Below are 18,074 nucleotides of genomic sequence, written 5' to 3'. Positions count from 1 at the left end.
GAGGGGATAGTGGCCACCCTCAGCAAGTTTGCTGATGACACGAAGCTGGGAGGATTGGCTGACACGCCTGAAGGCTGTGCGGCCATTCAGAGAGACCTGGACAGGCTGGAGAGCTGGGCAGTAAGAAACCGGATGAGGTTTAACATAAGCAAGTGTAGAGTCTTGCATCTCGGTAGAAATAATTGCATACACCAGTACAGGTTGGGGGAAGACCTGCTGGAGAGGAGCTCTGCTGAGAGGGACCTGGGCGTCCTGGTGGACGACAGGTTGGCCATGAGCCAGCAGTGTGCCCTTGTAGCCAAAAAGGCCAATGGCATTCTGGGGTGCATAAAAAAGAGCGTAGCCAGCAGGTCGAGGGAGGTGATCCTCCCCCTCTTCTCTGCCCTGGTGAGGCCTCATCTGGAATACTGTGTCCAGTTCTGGGCTCCCCAGTACAAAAAAGACAGGGATCTCTTGGAAAGAGTCCAGCGGAGGGCCACAAAGATGGTGAAGGGCCTGGAGCATCTCCCCTACGAGGAGAGACTTAGGGAACTGGGTCTGTTTAGCCTTGAGAAAAGAAGGCTGAGAGGGGACTTGATCCAGGTTTATAAATACCTGAGGTGTGGGAGCTATAGTGGCGAGGCTGGTCTCTTTTCAGTAGTGCGTGGGGACAGGACTAGGGGCAACGGGCTGAAACTCCAGCATAGGAAGTTCCGCACGAATGTGCGCAAGAACTTCTTTACGGTGAGGGTGACGGAGCACTGGAACAGGCTGCCCAGGGAGGTGGTGGAGTCTCCTTCTCTGGAGATATTCAAGACCCGCCTGGACGCCTACCTGTGCGACGTGGTGTAGGGAGCCTGCTTTGGCAGGGGGGTTGGACTCGATGATCTCTAGAGGTCCCTTCCAACCCCTATAATTCTGTGATTCTGTGATTCTGTGATTTATTTCTTGTTTTTTTTTCTTTTATTCTTGTGTTTTCCAGGAGTTATATCCTGCATTTTGCATTCACAATGGAGGATCTGATTTAGACAGGCTACCTACTGCCAGTACCTGCATGAACTTGCTGAAGCTTCCTGAGTTTTATGATGAAAATCTTATGCGGAGCAAGCTTCTATATGCCATTGAATGTGCTGCTGGATTTGAACTAAGCTGAGTTGAGCTGATGCCTGTTTGGATGATCTGCAGAGGAGCGAACCAGTGCCTACTCTATAAGCAGCACCCGTATCCACACAGTTTTGAGGGAATTCTGTGTAAATTTCTGCAGCTCTTATGTCTTATCAGATGCCCTCGAATAGTTTTCATTTTTAAACAAACACAATCTGTTAGTTAGCTTTCATTAATTAATATTACATTGACACTGCTTGATGATTCAGAGTACCGAATGCTGTTTGCAGTGTGATTGTTCTCTGTGTTCATGGGAAGAAAGAGCACATGTAAAAAAAAAAACAAAAACAAAACAGTGACATCTCAATGAAATTAACCAAAGACGAAGCTTTGGCTTTGTGCTGTTCAAACAGGAGACAAAAAATTCACAAAATGGCATTAAAGTTGTGTACCATGCAGCACATTGGGATGAGATGAGGCTAACATCGTGTGAGTAGTCTCTCTTAGATGAAAGTGAAGCAGATGTTTGCAGATATCCCACAACTGAGAGGATGAAAATGTTCGTTACTGATAACCTAACATCTTCACTTACGCTGTAGAATTGTTTACAAACCACAGTTGTTGCAATTAAGACATAACTGATTTTGTTTGATACTACCTTCCCTTAAGATGGTAGGCACTGAGATAAAACGTTTATGATATTTTATTTGTGCTTTCTGAAATACCTTGAAGGAATCAGATTCGCATGCTTACTTTGAGTTCGACCTTTGGCTGCATCGTTATCACTTGAACACTGTCATAAACTGATATGATTATCCACATTTTTCTCTGTTCTGTTTGTCTTTTTGTGCCTGTACAGATTTTTTTTAATGTATCAGTTGCATACACAAAGTACATGCAAAAGTCATCACTTCAGAAAAGTACACATGTAACAACTATTAAAATTATTTAAACCAAAGTTATCAGGCTTCCTTTTATATTTGAAGCCTGTGGTGTTCACATTCCTTTCGCCTGTCATTTTTTTCCCATCCTCAATACCTATCTGTGCTGTAGTTGCTAGGCTAATCACAAGAAATAATGAATTTGACAGCTTTGACATCCATCTGCCTGCAGTATTTCTGCTAAGAGAAGTAGGTGGGAATATGCTGCTTCGTGTAACTTCATTTCTGTGAGTGACTTGGTTTTGTGTGGAAGGAACTGATCCTCTGACCTACTTGTAACCTACTGTAGGGAACCTGCTTTAGTGGCAGGATTGGATGGGGTGATCTGCAGAGCTCCATTCCATCCCTATGGTTCTGTGATCCTGGTAGTAGGCACTGGGTGTTTGTATGGGAACTGCAGTCAGTTTGAAAAAGGAATTATAGTTGAAACTGTAAGATGAGTGCATCCATCTGAACTTTAGTTTTATATTTTAAATCATCAAAATCTACAATCAGTTTTATATTCATCTCTTATGCAAAAAAAAAAAATTAAAATTGCTGTTACTGAAAACTGTTGGATTTCGTATTTAAAAAGCAGTAACCAGCAATGTCCTTTTAAATGTGGGGAAATGGAGTGGTTTTAAGATGTTTACTGGTAACCATATAAAAATGTATAATTTCTTAAGTTGGGTAAAAAAAAATGGAGTGTTAAAATGCTGTTTGTAGTCTCGATGTACAGAAATAAAGTAATTGTTTTTCTTTTTGGTTTTGCTTTAGGCTTTTTATTTATATTAAATAATACATAACCAACCTATACGTTATCCCAGAAGTCTTTTCATGTATATTTTTTCTACGTAAATTATGAAACTTGTAAAGAAGTTGAAAAAGAAATGGCTAACAGTGGAACTGCCTCCTCTTAATTGTAAAACATGAACGCTTCTCGAAAGCATTATTTATTTTATGACCCGATACTTTAAATATTTTGAAATTATTTTTCACTTTCGTTCTTTTGGGAGTGTTGTGTCTTTATTTTGTAAATAATAATAATAATAAATAAATTGTCCTATTCAAATACTGTGTTGAAATCACGCTGTGTAATCATGACTGGTATTGTAAGCTTTCAGCTTCGGTAAGAGGAGGCAGTGCGTGCTGTTTTGTTACTGCAAGCTCAAGGCGTGGGCTAGGCTGGAGGAAGAAGGTACTCAGAGTGCAATAAGAAGTGGGTAGGGCTATCTATTGGCAACAGGTTTTTCAGTTCTGCCTGTCAACTGATACAGGCAAGTTGAAGTGTGAGATCCTGCTTTTCCATGCTTTATTGCCGAATATTTTAAGGGATAGGAGACAAAAGGATGAGAAATAGTGCAGTTAGTCACGTCCTGATGAGCTGAGTGGTTTAAACGATCCCTTGTAGCGCTCGCATGGTAAGAATTGTTAATACACAAAAGTGGATTTTCTGTTTTTTAAAACCAGTGCAAAGTTCTTCCCAGTTGTGATGCTCATGGAGTTTAGATTTAGAGCACTTTGTGTTCCTGTAGTTCATGTTCATCAGATGGGCTGTCCCAATTGCAGTCATGGAGTTGCTGTCTGTGCAGGACAGCCCTTACCGTATTACCGTACAGTCAGTCTCAGTCGTTCTGTGTGTCTTCCTCTTGGTTCAGTTCTTTGGAAAATGGCAGCATTTTCTTTTTGCCTTTTCATATAAACTTTACAAACATGCTTAAAAAATAAATAAATCCATCTTTATGATGGGCGGAGTACAAATTGTTTGTCTCTCCACGGTTAAAAGGAATAAAAGAGATGTGAAAGAATAAATTTAGCACTTGGTCTTTGTCTGTTGGTGAGAATTCTGGGTGTAACTTTAGTCCTACTTGCTGGTATTAAAGCCCCACAGAAATGGCTTGCCATGCTTACATACATTTTGCAGATCTCACCTCTTTATTTCTAAGGAAAATTTCCATCTACAAGGAGAGATTTGTCTCCGGCTTCACAAGTGAACGCTGAGCTGATACAAGGTTGAACAAGGATATCTTCGGTTAGTTTTCTGTAGGGTGCTCCGTATTGGAAGTGAAATGAGCTGCTTGATGCTATTGGTAACGGTGTGGACATGGGTTTTGAATAATCTAGTAGGAACATCCTAACTTGATCTACAAAGGGGCTTGGAAATCAAAGAAAGACTTCAAGCCCTGCGGTGAGCTCATGCTAAATGGTGGTTTAAGCTCAAAGCACTTTGTTAATTGCCAATAGTGCAGCACATACTCTTTCCACCACTGGAAAAAAAACAACAATGCAGCACAGAAACAAGAAAAAACGAGCTGTTTTTCTTGGGAGTCTTTTGTTGGAACTGTAATTCTTTCTGTATTTATATGCAAAACCTTTAAAACCTATTTGCTCATATACATGAGTCTGTGTTAATAATGGTCTGTGATGTAAATGCTTGTTACTATTTTTTTTTTCCATGTTGCTTTGCCTGTCAGTAAAGGAGAAACGAACATGGTCTGTAAAACTGGTCAGGATATCTATATTTTTATTGACTTCTGCTTTTGTGAATAAAACAATTTGAGTTTTCTTGAAGCTTCGCAGAAACACTCTTTTTCTTTCATTTTGCAGTGCATTTAGAGCTCAGTGGATGAAGTTTGATAGCATTCCACAGCTTATAACAGGGGTGCTGTTACAGACTCTTAGTTGGTCTTGAAGTTATCGCAGCTTCATGATGTTACGTAACTTCAGTTGTCAGGATCTGGGGTTCCCACTGTGAGCCCAGCCTCAACCATAAGGCTGAGTTCTGACTCAGTGCATCCTCGCATCAGTGTACTTGAGAGCACAGACACTGATAAACTACCCGCTGCTCTGCACAAGCATGTGTTCTGTTTGCAGTATTTAATGTATCCATAGGAGCGGTTTACTCAAATGTCCCATATGTTCAAGATTATGTTTTTCTGCCTCCCCGCAGCAGCCGTTAGTTAATTCCATATTATGTCTGGACGTTACAAAAGATAAGTTTTGCTTTATTTTTCTTTTGTCCTGCTTATAGTTGCACGTAGTTCCTGGTTGCTGAAGGAGGAAGCGTGCATTCACCAGATGGTGTTATTGCGGATCATCTTGCTAATTCTGCTCATCCAAATGTTAGATCCAGGAAAAGCATTTCTCATCAGCTGCTGTGCAGCTTTGCTTTGTGCCGTCAAACACGCCTTCTGAAGAAATAACTTCCTTCTTTCCTTTGTATCTTTCATTAAGAATGATTTATTTCCATTACTGCTCTGCGTAGCGTTTTTCACCTCTTGTACTTTCAGACAAACAGTGGCAGAGCTCTGAGTTCGGTGCGGTTATTTGAGGTGCACTTACTTACCTGTTAGATCTACCTGGCTATGGATGAAGAATGATATAGAATTAACACGTATTTGTCACTGGTGTACACATAAAGAAACACGGATCAAATTAATGAATAGAAACGCTGATCAGCCCATCCTTGCAAGGAATAAGCACCGTTCACAGGCTGTGAGATCTTGTGGCTGCTCTTAGAATGTCATCTGCACACCCCAAGTGATCAGTAGAACATATCTGATGCTTTATGTCGGAGTTCTCTTTGGTTACAAAGAGGCAACCGGATAAACTCGCATCCTATTGATTACCTAAGAAGCTCCATACCAATGAAAACTGAGATTGTGCTCAGCAGAAAAACTCGGGAGAATTCTGCCGATAATTGATTATTTTGTGCTTTTAAAGCTTAACGTTTTAAACGCCAGGTGTATTGCCCGTATTTCAAGTCTAATTGTTTCTGATAAGCTATCAGCAAAAAAACAGTTAGTGCTTATATTTAATTAAGTGGCACTTTCCAGAATTACTTTGCCGGTCTGACTATAATTAACTGATGTGAGAACAGCCTTTGATACGTGCGTTCATTGCTAACACTGAAAATAGAATCTGTAAATAGAAAAGCTGGATTCATTAAGCAGCAGAGCAGAGCAGCAGGCCAAGAAGGCTACAGCCATTACCGCATCAAAGAAACTAATAGTAGTTTTATGCAGCGTTGTCAAGTGTTTCTCGTGCTTCTGATGGGCTTCTCATCATCGACCTCCATAAGTAATAAAAAGTGATCAGAAAAACCCCAACAAATGAATCTGGGAACAACGGGATTTGCTTATATACACTGGAATGAGGCCACATGATCCCACTGTTAGCGGGATTTGCTTATATATATTGGAATTAAGCCACATAACTCCACTGTTAGGTTACAGCTGGCAGTTAGGCCTGGGCTCACCTCGCTTAGCTGCTGCCAAGTGAGCACTACCAACGGTAGTACCGATATATATATGATAAAGGTAGGCCGCCCCTTCCCCCCGGCCGACTCACTGCAGCGCCTCGCGCGGCCGGCAGGGGGCGCGCCGCGTCCGTGGGCAGGAGCGGGCGGTGCGTGCGTCGTTCGAGAAACTTCCGGAAACGGCCTAGCGGAAGTGACGCCGCTGCTGACGCCACTTCCTGTTTGCGGCTGAGGAAGCCGCCGCCGTTGCCGTTGTCCCGGGCTGCCGGCTGGGAGGTCGCGGCCGCGCTGCGCAGTGACTGCAGCGGGTGAGCGCGGGGTCGGGCCGCGGGCGGGTGTCGGTCGGGCCTATCGGGGGAAGGGCAGGGCGAGCGGGAGGGGGCGCCGATGGCTGGACCGAGCCGGGCCGAGGCTCTTAGCGACGGCGGGACCGGGCCCTAAGCGCGGCACTTGGAGGCGCGGTGACGCCATGCTGGGCGCTGCGCTGAGCCGGCACCGCCGGGAGATGCGTGACGGGGGATCCGCTGGGCCGGAGTGTGCGGAGGGAGGAGGGGGGGGGGGGGAGGGAGGGAGGGAGGAGGGGGGGGGGGGGAGGCTGCGTAGGGGCTGCCCCGCTCTCAGCCCTGGGCGCGTGGGGGAGGCGCTGAGCCGTGCGATCCGCGCTGTCCCGCATCGGCTGCGCTCCGTGTTTCCCGAGAGCACGGAAGGCTTAGGGGGGAAATCCGCGCTTCTGTTTCTGCTCGGGCTGGTTTCGGCCGCCAAAAGCGAGCAGGCTGCGTTCGGACCGGGCTCCGGAGCCTCCTGAACGGGCCCTTCTGTTTCCTTTGTTCACCGAGTCACTTTGGCACGCTTGTAAAATAAAACGTGCCATTTTCTGTCTTTTCTTCTTCTTTTTAGATAGATGCGTATTTTTTTTCCTGATAGGAATTGAGTTTCGTTTTCCTTTTAGTCACTCAGAGCAGGGTCAGAACTAAGTGTTGTGGGTGAAGGCAGCAGCGTTTTGAAAGCCGGATGTTTCCAGGTTCCAAGCTGAGCTGCAGATTCAGTGTAAGGCCGATTGTTGTGATGGTGTCAGTGTCTGCTGCGCTTCTGTCTGAGTGCTGCGTTGGGAAGTGAAGTTACTTACGGCCAGTATTTCTGTTTATCGCGTGAGTTTGTGTTGTGTTACAGTTTGTCAGCACTCTGGGTGGCTGCTGAAAACCTGTGCAACATCCGTCAGCCCACAGAGGACAGTAAAAAAGGTTCATCAAAAACGTTGGGGCAGATTCCTTTTAAAACTCTAATAAGAGTAAATTGATTGGCTGGTTCCAATCTGGACAAGGTAATGTCACTAAAGTTAGATTTAAAAGGATGGGAATGCTTTTAATGTTGGATAGCCGGCGCTCTGGGCTTGATGTTTTGATGGGGTGAAGAGTGTGAAGAACAAGGTGTTGGCGTGGTGTCAGCCCAGCTGCTCACAGCAGGCCCTGTCCCTCGGTCCTCCAAGGCTGTGCTTCCCACTGCGTGCTGACCTTGATTCCTGTTTACCCTTTGGAGATGGTTGTGCTTTCGTTAGGAGTTATGTTCAGCTGATGATCAAGAGCTGGGTTGTTGGAGTACCATTCAGTTTGCTGGATTATGTTGTCACAGAAGATTTGTTTGGCTGAGCGAGTAAATGTATTGACCAGTCTTGTCCCCGATTGCCTTTTTTTGCGTGTTTCTTGTCGGTTGTTTAAAACTAGAAGTAAATACTGAAGTAGCGCACAGTGCTTGTGTAACTATGTTTCCCCCTCTTGTCTCTCATGCTGTTGTTGCGCAGAGAGCAGGAGCTTCTTGGAGATGCAAGTCAAACTAGGATTCAGTTTTCTTTAATAACCACAAACACTGGAGGAGAAATGTGTGTTGCTGCTCTGACTAGAAGTGGGGTTTAAATGGTGCCATTAGTAATGATTTTTCTACCTGGAAGCTTCTCAGTCAGATTTGTCTCTTTCAATACTTGTGCTTTCTGTCTGTATTGCGTTCAGTGTGAAGGTTGTATCAGTTCCTAGCGTTATTCGGACCCAGCTATGTGGATAAAGATATATAAAGATGTATATAAAGATATATAAACTCCACCCTGTGTTTGACATGTTTGGGGTGAGGTTGTGTTGGATCAGGGAGATGTTTGTGTGTCCGTGTGAGGTTTGGTCTGGCATTGAGCGAGGTTGGGCTGTAACACAGCCATGCGTGTTAACGTTCTGCTCTTGTGCTGCTGGCACATCTCACCCATGTCAATACACAGGGCTCCCAGCGTGGAGTAGACCTTTGGGTTCATGCATTAGAAATCGTGATGCTTTGAATGGAACATTTTCTATCAGCAGCTTTACTTGTGACCGTAGCGTTAATCAATTTATTAATGGAATGGAAAGAACGGTGACAAGCTACTTAACTTAGTTAGTCAAAACTTGTTAATTCTTGGGATGATTGTTTCAGCATAGATTTGAATTGCTTTCTGGAGCTTATCCAGAGGAAAACCCAATGGATGGAACACCTCTGAGGCTGTGCAGGCTGGAGAACGCTCTGGAGAAACCTGAGGATGGCCTGCCAGTATCTGAAGGGGAGCTGTAAGAAAGGAGATAGACTGTTTAGCAGGGTCTGTGGTGACAGGACAAGGGGAAATGGTTTCAAATTAGAAGATGGTAGGTTTAGGTTGGATGTCAGGAAAAACTCTTTTGCAATGAGAATGGTGAGGCCTTGGGACATGTTGCCCGGAGAGGTGGTGGACACCCCATCCCTGGAGACACCCAAGGTCAGGCTGGACAGGGCTCTGAGCACCTGATGGAGCTGTAGGTGTCCATGTTCACTGCAGGGGAGTTGGACCAGATGGTTTTTAAGGGTCCCTTCCAACTCAAACAATTCTATGATTCTAGTTGATGTTAGTAGGTTGAAATCATACGTGCTTTTGAATGAATGGTACAATTGAGTGGATGTTGGATCACTCTTAAACTTGGACTGTTTGTTTATTTAGCTGTGTTCATCCATATGAATGTCACTCCTAAAGTTACTAGTTGGAGATTTAATTGGCTTTCTGTTTTTTGCTGATAAGTTTCTGAAATCCCATGGATATTAGTGGGATATTAGTGAGAACTCAACATTTAATCTTCAGGTTGAATATAGGATATTCCTGCCCTTCTCACTTCTGCTGTAGGTAGTCTTACACTGAAGGAGTTTGTGGCTCAAATAATGAGGCTGAGGCCATTCGTAGCTACTTTATAGATGAGCTTTTAATAAAACTTGTATGCCAAACATTTTGTTTGATTAGGAGAAATTGTTCTCTGCCTTAAAATGTAGCGTGGATCTGGGGAGGCCTTTGTCATACTGAAAAGGAACGTTACTTCTTCGGTTGGCTTAAATAAAATTGGACTCAGAAAACCACTTCAGGACAAGTGTTTGCTACCATGGGGGCAGGATGTTTGCTGTGAGCACAGGATTAAAGTAAGCATTTTGGAATGTTGATTTGGTTAGATTCATCTCTTGGGGATGCTTGGTAGTATAACGTGATGAGGGTAAACATTGTAATTTAAGTACATTTTGCTAACTTCAGTTATGCTGCGTGTTTACATTTTTCATGCAAGAAACCAGTTTGTGGAGCCTGTGAAATGAAACTCTCCTAAGCTGAGGTCAGTGGAAGTTAAAAGTGCAGAGCTTTTGCATGTTAGTTCACTTTGTATGAGTGGGGTTCTGTGCTGAAGAGTTACATGTGCTGTTTTTTCTATGGCAGTTGGTGCTTTAAGATTGACCTTTTTTTTTTTGCCCTTTTTCTAGAAGATTTGCTTGGAAAGACAGAGTAGGCAAGTCATTACAATTCAGGGCTTATATTTGAGATCTGTAGGCGATGAGCAGTCGACGTGACTGAATTTCATCCAAAGGTTGTTATTTTCAGCCTGGAAATATTAGGGTATGCCTCTAAGTTTACTGGACTGTAAACGATAAGACTTAGCAGAAGTATTCCGGCTATATGAAAATCAGTTAAAGAGATACTAGGAGACTTGAGTGTGTGTTGAGTGCCATCCTGTCCGTGGCCCTGGATCCAGCAGTTCTAATGCTGTTTGGAGTGTTTGGTCTTTGAAGGAGTGTAAAAACTCATCAGGTCTTACACTCTGCTTTCTAATAAAAGCTCTTGGAATGTGAGAAATCACATTTTCTTAATCACAGGTTGTAATTCTCAAAGATCCCAGAGCATGTTTGTCATCTACTGCGCGTGCATCATCTGTGTGACGTACCGGAGATGTCTGTGAATTGCTCAGTTGCTGCTGGTAGGTCAGACCCAAACTGAAGCTGAGCTGGCGTTTGAAGGAGGGTGTTTTCCTGTGTTGCTTTCTGGATGTAATGATTCAGATGTGGAAAGCAGACAGGTAGGAAGGTCTGGATGGTTGGGCAGCTCATAGGGTGTCAGTACCAACTTATTGGGTAAATTGTGGGATTCAAGAGTTTGGGACTGGGTCTCCTTCTACCCAGGTGACTGAACTGGTCACTAAGCTTGGGCTGTTGTAGAGTCTTTCAGGACTGCCCTTGTTGCACCATTGCTTCATGGCCAGAAATAGATAACTTTCTGACTGCAAAGGTCACAAGTTGTCTAAATTGACTTGTCTAAATTCACTCCTGGCTTATTTTATAACTTCTCATTTAGTTTCCTTCCTCTACTCTGTATTTAGTTTGGGTTGCTGTTTTGTCATTCTGGAAGGCTGTACATCTGATAAATTACCTCTTCCTTGCCATCTGGTCTTATAGAAGTTTATGACTCTCTATGTATCTTTTGTAAATATACTCCTGCCTTTTTTGTAGCTGAGGACTTCCCTGCATAGAGAGACAACGAGACACGTTTCATGATCATTCTGAACCGATATGGCTTCGGGCTTTACTGTAAGAGGAAAGTCTCAAGCCTCAGCATGTTGGTTGCTTTGTATCAGTGTGAGTTCTGTGCTTCTTGGTAAGCCAGAACTTCTGTGAGATCTGAGAAATCTATGAAAACTTTTATTTCACAGGAATGTTTGGCAGTTGAGTTTGTTCGTGCTCGTGAGGAGTTGGAATAGCTGATAGAGTCCTGTAAACACGGCGCAGTGACGCATACAAGCAGCTGTAGATTTTTGTGAGTAAAAAAAACCAACAAGGTTATGAACAGTTTCTGTCTGGGATATTTTTGCTTGGTTTTTCTTTTGAGAGTTTGCTGTGGCTGGAAGTGGGCAGTTAACTAAAGTGGGCTGGAGTCGTGGTGGAAGGAAGAGGACCTATGAGTGCCTAATTAATGGATGTTGCTTGTGCATTTGAGGACAAATCTTTGACGTATTTGAGATTGGGAAAAGATCTTCTGTGTGTCATTTCATTTGGGGCAGCTGAGTGGGTAGTTCAGGGTTTTGCTTTGCAGGGGAGTGGCTGGTTTGTTTCTTGGAATCGTTGGGGCATTCCAACCGTGCAGGTTACTACTGCCTTTGAACTGTCAACCATAACTGTTATGTTGCAAGTTGATGGTGGTTGTTTTCCTGGGTAAATATTTTAAATCTTTTATTTTCCTGTGTTGTAGGCAGGTTTCTTTCCTAATTTGTGAGGTTTTTTCCCCCCTCCTTACTGGGTCCTGTGCAGGAATCCAAGCATTTGTAAGGGCCAGGACGTTAGCTGATGCTATCTCTTCTGTGGTTTAGTATGTTTTGCCTAAGATGGATGGTCGAAAAAGCGTCAGATGAGTTTTCTTTATGTAAATATTGTTAAAACTCTCTCACGCACAAGAAAACATTCCGTTGATGCTTGAAATTGTAGCAGTGCAGTTTATGCTTTATGGTAACGAGCAGATAGAAATGTTGATTAATTGTAGATGAACTCTTTCTGTTGCCTGAATGGTTGAGTGAGAGAATGCGAGCAGTTTGTTTTCTTCAGAGAGCTGCTTGCATGTCTTAACTGCATGTACCCCATTGGTGGCAAGTAAAAGCTGAGCAATACCACATCCACAGGAGATGCGACGTGCCAACACACTGGATGGTTTTTCCTTTGGATTCTTTCTGTAACGTATATGTTCTACATATACTATTGCTCATGATGATTAGCTCCAAGATTGGATAATGTACTTAACCCCTGCTAACTGTACTCCTCATCTGTGTGATAGTAGGGCTGCTCTGATCATTCATAGAATCATAGAATGGCCTGGGTTGAAAAGGACCACACTGATTAGCTGGTTTCAACCCCCTGCCACCCATCAGGCCAGGCTTCCCAGAGCCACATCCAGCCTGGCCTTGAATGCCTGCAGGGATGGGGCATCCACAGCCTCCTTGGGCAAAACCTGTTCCAGTGTGTCACCACCCTCGGTGTGAAAAACTTCCTCCTAACATCTAACCTAAACCTCCTCTGTCTCAGTTTAAAACCATTCCCCTTGTCCTACCACCATCCACCCTTGTAAACAGCCATTCCCTCTCCTGTTTATACGCTCCCTTCAAGTTTTGGAAGGCCACAGTGAGGTCTCCCCAAAGCCTTCTATTTTCCAAGCTAAACAAGCCTGGTATCCTGGTTTATTTTTTTGTAACCTGTTTGCATATTGAAACTTGCTCTTATTATATGTGTACTGGCATTCTTGATGTTCATTTTACTGTGTGTCTTCCAGCATCCCTTCTTAGTGTTGGTTGCATTATTAACTACACCCATACTGTTTTTTTCCAGTGTGGAGGTTTCATCAAAGAGCAGAGTCAATTAGAGGTCTCCTTACCTGCTGCACTTTAATGTTTTCAGTGTCTGTGGAACTCTGTGGTTAACTAGATTGCAAAAAGCACGTAGCTATTCCAGTACGTTTGTTTCTGTTGGTAGTCAGGTGGGAAGTGCATGGCAGTGCCAGTTTAAGCAAGAACCTTCCATTTGGGGAGGTGTGTATGTTACCACATCTTCCTCCTTTATAAATTCGTTTGGCTGTAACCTGCAACAGCAGTGTTATTTTGAAATGTAAAATGAAGCCTTGCTTCAGTGTTTGTATCTCAGGGCATTGAAGGATGCATGTAGCATCAAGGGAGTAACTTCATTTCAGAGCGTTGTGCTTGATTCTTATGGCACTTCTTGGAAGAGTGTAAAAATGAAACTACCTGGACTGAAAGAGGAAACATGGAGTGACTTGAAGGGGAGGGAAAAAAAGTGGTTTCAGTTTATTTTTGTTCCTGTGAAAACTCTGTTCTCTCATTCTAAGGAATACAGGCTGCTTCCATATTTGAGTTGGTTGGTTAGCCTTTGGTTCAGTGTTTTTTTCTGGCTGTGTTCTTGCTGTTGGTAAACAGTAAATGGCATTCAGTAGCTTTGGCAAAGTGTGATTTCTCTGTCAAGATTTGAATACAAGAAGGGCTTCTAAGAAGTACCATGAAAGAACACTGCTGTTTGCTTACACCCATGTGCTTAAGATATCACCTATGTGCCATAAAGTAGTATGATGTGTGGCTGCTTTTCCATTCAGAAGTCATTTGTGTGCATATAAAAATGATGGCATACAGTACAATTCCTTCTTACGGTAGTGATTAAAACCAGCTTTTCAGTCTGATTTATTTCAGAAACCTGCTGTTTTCCTTAATCTCTTCTCACCGTGTTTCAGTGAAATTAAAGAATGTTGATCCAAATTAGAATCAAAGTAATGGCTCATGTGTCAACTTAGAATAAGTGAATCTTTTGTCTGTGTGTCTGTGTGTGTGTGTTTGGAACGTTTGACTATGTGAAAGCAGTCTGGATCATGTTTAGTACAGGCACATACTAAGTTCTGCCTTGATCTTGTTAAAAATGATGCAGCATTACTGTACAGACTTCATTTACAAGCTCTTGTTGTTGCAGAATTTGAAAGTCCCACCTGTTGTTAACAAGACAACTGCTGAAACATGGTGGATTACTATGAAGTTCTGGGAGTGCAGAAGCATGCCTCAGCAGAAGATATTAAAAAAGCGTAAGTATTGCTTTGGTATACGTGGGATATTTGAAGGAGCGAATATATCCTCTTTGTTTTCAATACTTGGGTGAATAGTCATCATCTGAGGTAATATTCCGTGGCTGAACTGCAACTCATTTTCCCCTCCATTTGCAGAGGTGCTTAGATTTCTAAGTTATTAACAAGTATTTGGCATGCTGCCTTTTGTTTTTCCCTAAAAGATACTGTTTACTTTACAGCAAACTATTGGGAGGAGACGTTCCCACAGTTCATGTTCCTAGTATACCAAAAATGTTTGACATTAGGATGCAGTTTTGAGTGACCTAGAAATGCTGTGTTTATCTTGCCTTCTCCTGGGTGCCCTGCTTTACAATTAATCAAACTGCTCTAGTGCATGGCAGCTTATTTTTTTGTCCCTTGTATGTGCAGGAATTTGCACAAGAGCATCTATGTCAACTCAGAATTTGAACTGTAATGCTGCATGGCTGTGTGAAATACTGCAAATCAACATTAACACAAGCTTAGCTTTGTTCCTCTAAGTAGTTTTTGAACACAGCCTGAAATATCCCTTTTGAGGATAGGGATTGTATATGAGTGAGCCATCAGACGTGCCTCTGATATGAGATACTACCGCAGTTAGTTACTGAGATGCTCCTGGAGCTTTATCATCTCTGTTTGGATCACAAGACTACTCTTGATGCTTATAGTAGTTGGTTGTGATATAGTGTAGATGGAGTATGGGGTGTTTAACGAGAAGTGTATAGCAGAGTTGTTATGGAATTTTTTGCCACACCTGCCTTGTGTTCAGGAACACTCAGGAATAATAAATCTAAACTTATCTGAAGAACTCCAGTTTTTAAAAACACTTTTTAAGGAAATCTGGGTAGGCAGTTCTTCGTATGCCTGCAAGATCTGTTGATGCTATTCTAGAGGCAAGATATAAAGCACTATGAAATCTATAAGTACTTGAGTCCCTGAAAACTTGTTTGACATATTTTGTGTTGAGAGTCGCAGAATGGTTTGGTTTGGAAGGGACCCTTAAAATCACCTAGTTCTAACCCCCCTGCTGCAGGCAGGGACGCCTCCCTCTTGACCAGGTTGCTCACAACCCCTTTCCTTGAATGCCTCCAGGGAAGGGTCATTCACAACCTTGCTGGGCAGCCTTTTCCAATGTCTCACCACCCTCACAGTAAAGATTTTCTTCCTGATATCTATTTCTTCACTTCAAAGTAAAATATCCTTTTATTTCCTTCCATTTAGGTACCGTAAGTTGGCATTAAAATGGCACCCTGATAAGAATCCAGAAAATAAAGAAGAAGCAGAGCAACAATTTAAACAAGTAGCCGAGGCCTATGAAGTTCTGTCAGATGGTAGGTATTTTAAAAGGGCTTTTGCACTGCAGCTCTCTGGACAGTTTAAGACTGAAAATGCTGAGGAGAAAACTCATGATGCTCTTTAAGGGGTATTATGACCTTATCTTTCTGTGCAACTAGACTACTTCCTGTACAGAAGGAAGAGGGGGGTGGGAAAAAAAAGCTTGCAGGTAAGAGAAAAGGAGCAGAAATTTTGAAACTAAAAATTCAGTATCTTTCTAGATAAGTAACTCTGACAATTTCCTTCTGAAAGCTAAGATCCACTTTTGTCTAAGGAGGTCAAACCAGTGTTACCACAAATACAGGGGAAGTGTCATTTGGAATCAGTTGCTTAGCCTTACCCCTGTGGTGGGGGAATTCGCTTTCTAGTTCACCTGTGTCTTTTTGCTTGAAAAGCAGCATTAACTTTTGCAAATGTCTTGACAGAAGCAGTCTGAATCATAATGAAGTGATTTAAGCAACTTTGATTATTTTTCCTTTATAACTGACTGCAGCTGTCTGTAGTCTATTTCTGAAGTGTCCTTGATTTCACCTGGAACCAGTGAGTGAGTGGGAAAGCTCTATTTAAAGTAGCAGCAGGATCTAGATTACCTTTCAGAATTCGGCCTGGTTTAGCTGTCTTGTACACCCTGTGTCTTCAATTTGATTTTGATTGATAATATAAATAAAACTGAATTTATGAATTCTCATCTTCTGGAGTGGCTTTCCCTTCTAAAGTAAACTCTTTGAGTAAGCTGAAAGTAGGATGCTGGTCTGGATGGTATTCCTGGAATTTTAGAACATGTTCTGAAAATACTTCCTGTTCTTGGCTATATACCAAACCAAAGTTACTGGGATCATAACAGTTACCTGTGCACAAGCATAACTAAATCCTGAGCCCGATGGTTGAGGGGCAGTCAACTGTCCTGCAAACTTAATAAAGTTTCTGACACCATTATAGGCTTGGATGAAGGCAGATTTTGCAAGGAGAGTAGCTGTGTAAGGGATTACGTATGATCATAGGGCACACATGTCTTGAGGTTTCAAGAACATTAAAGTTTTTTTCAAGGTGAACTTCAGGCTTGCTGAGCTCTCAGTTCTTAACTGTTTTCTGCTGCTTCTGACAGTTTATTCTGTGTCTATTTTTAATTGATGGGGGTAGGTTAACCTTTATTTGTGTTCTAAAAAGGCAATACAAAAGGAACTATGCTTTGCTCTGTGCGCATGCATGTGTGTACCTATTGCAAGTTTGCATCATTTCTAAATGATAACCAATAAGTAAAATTGGAATTCAACAGAATCAACAGCCAGCAGGGAAGTATTTTGCTCTTCAGTAGCTGTTTGAGGTAACTGCATTTTCTTCCAGTTATGCTATTTAACTTTCAAAAATGTTATCCACTGAAAATGTTACAGTGGGAAAAACACATTAACATCAAAAGTCTGAAATCAGATATCCTGACTGATGCTTCCATGGAGGTGCAAGTAAAATACTCTCGGATTCCCCTCCAGTGCCAGCAGTGCAGGCTGATCTTGTGTAGTAATGTGGAATTAACTTGCTTTCTCTCCCTTATTCATAGATACTGGGATGCTGGTTTGCAATGGAATGAAGAGCATTCCATGTCTTCTGAAACAATAGAGAGCAAGCAGTTATAGTCATACAAAAACCCTATTCTTCCTTTCTTACTACGTTCTCACAGTGAACTTGGTCTTGCAGAATAAAAGACAAAGATTTGCAACAAGGGATGTTCCAGTTGAATAAAAGGAACAAAATGTTTACAATGAAAATCCTTCAGCACAAGGGACAGTTTGTCAGAGAGCCTATGGAGTCTTCCTTATAGCAGATAGGTGACCAGGGCTTTATCTAGCCAACGTAGAGGGTTGAATCCTAGAGCTCTGCAGCCAAAAGTTTTCCCTGGTAGCTTTATAAAGACAGGTATCCTTTGAGGTTTGTTCATACATGGCAGTGTTTTTTTTCCTAGTATAAGGGAACGTAAGGTAGTAAGTGTAAAATGACTTGTCTGCTCTTTCTGAACCTAAACTGCTTTGGTAACCCTCAACAAAATTTTCTACTAGTTTCTTGTCAGAACTTTCTTAAATAAACTAGCTTTGAGAAGAACTATAGCTGAAAAGACCTGTTAAGTGTTTTGTTGTTTGTTATTATTTTGTCTTTTTTTTTACCAGTTTATTGTGTTTATTTACTGATACAGTTTACAACTTCTCCTTGTAGCTAAAAAACGTGACATCTACGACAGATATGGAAAAGAAGGCTTAATAAATGGAGGTGGAGGTATGTTGTCAATTGGCAGCTCTTTCTTTGTTCTGCTGGAAAGCCATTTTCTGCTGTTTTTTTAAAGAAGAATCTAGGATTGCCTATACTATGACCTAAAGAATATTATGATTATTGTTCTATTATTTGTCTACTGATATCTGGAAAAAAAACACCATAGAATTGAACTAATATTAAATGGAATTAAGTATTATTTACTTTGTGGGGTACCTGAGATGATGTTAGAAATATTAGGGATTTTAATATATATTGGCTTGAACTTTATTGGTAGTGCAAG

The 18,074-nt window shown here is 42.2% G+C and overlaps 2 protein-coding genes across 3 annotated transcripts in view; both read left to right on the top strand.

Moving 5' to 3' along the window:
* The window catches only part of UBE3C (ubiquitin protein ligase E3C), a 66,555-nt gene extending 61,989 nt beyond the window's left edge, over positions 1-4,566 (top strand). Inside the window, exon 23 of the mRNA XM_072328897.1 lies at positions 962-4,566. Within this exon, the coding sequence (XP_072184998.1) occupies positions 962-1,132 (171 nt within the window). The 3' untranslated portion in view covers positions 1,133-4,566. The remainder of the gene's footprint in view (positions 1-961) is intronic.
* Positions 4,567-6,442: 1,876 nt separating this feature from the next.
* Positions 6,443-18,074, top strand: part of DNAJB6 (DnaJ heat shock protein family (Hsp40) member B6) — a 47,015-nt gene continuing 35,383 nt past the window's right edge. For both annotated transcript variants that reach the window (XM_072327755.1, XM_072327754.1), the window contains exons 1-4: positions 6,443-6,569; positions 14,068-14,176; positions 15,419-15,528; positions 17,738-17,797. In XM_072327755.1, coding sequence (XP_072183856.1) covers positions 14,112-14,176; positions 15,419-15,528; positions 17,738-17,797 — 235 coding nt within the window. In that variant the 5' untranslated portion in view covers positions 6,443-6,569; positions 14,068-14,111. The remainder of the gene's footprint in view (positions 6,570-14,067; positions 14,177-15,418; positions 15,529-17,737; positions 17,798-18,074) is intronic.

This window comes from Excalfactoria chinensis, chromosome 2, assembly GCF_039878825.1.
Source record: "Excalfactoria chinensis isolate bCotChi1 chromosome 2, bCotChi1.hap2, whole genome shotgun sequence".
Taxonomy (NCBI): domain Eukaryota; kingdom Metazoa; phylum Chordata; class Aves; order Galliformes; family Phasianidae; genus Excalfactoria; species Excalfactoria chinensis.
This window is presented reverse-complemented; position numbering and strand designations above follow the sequence as displayed.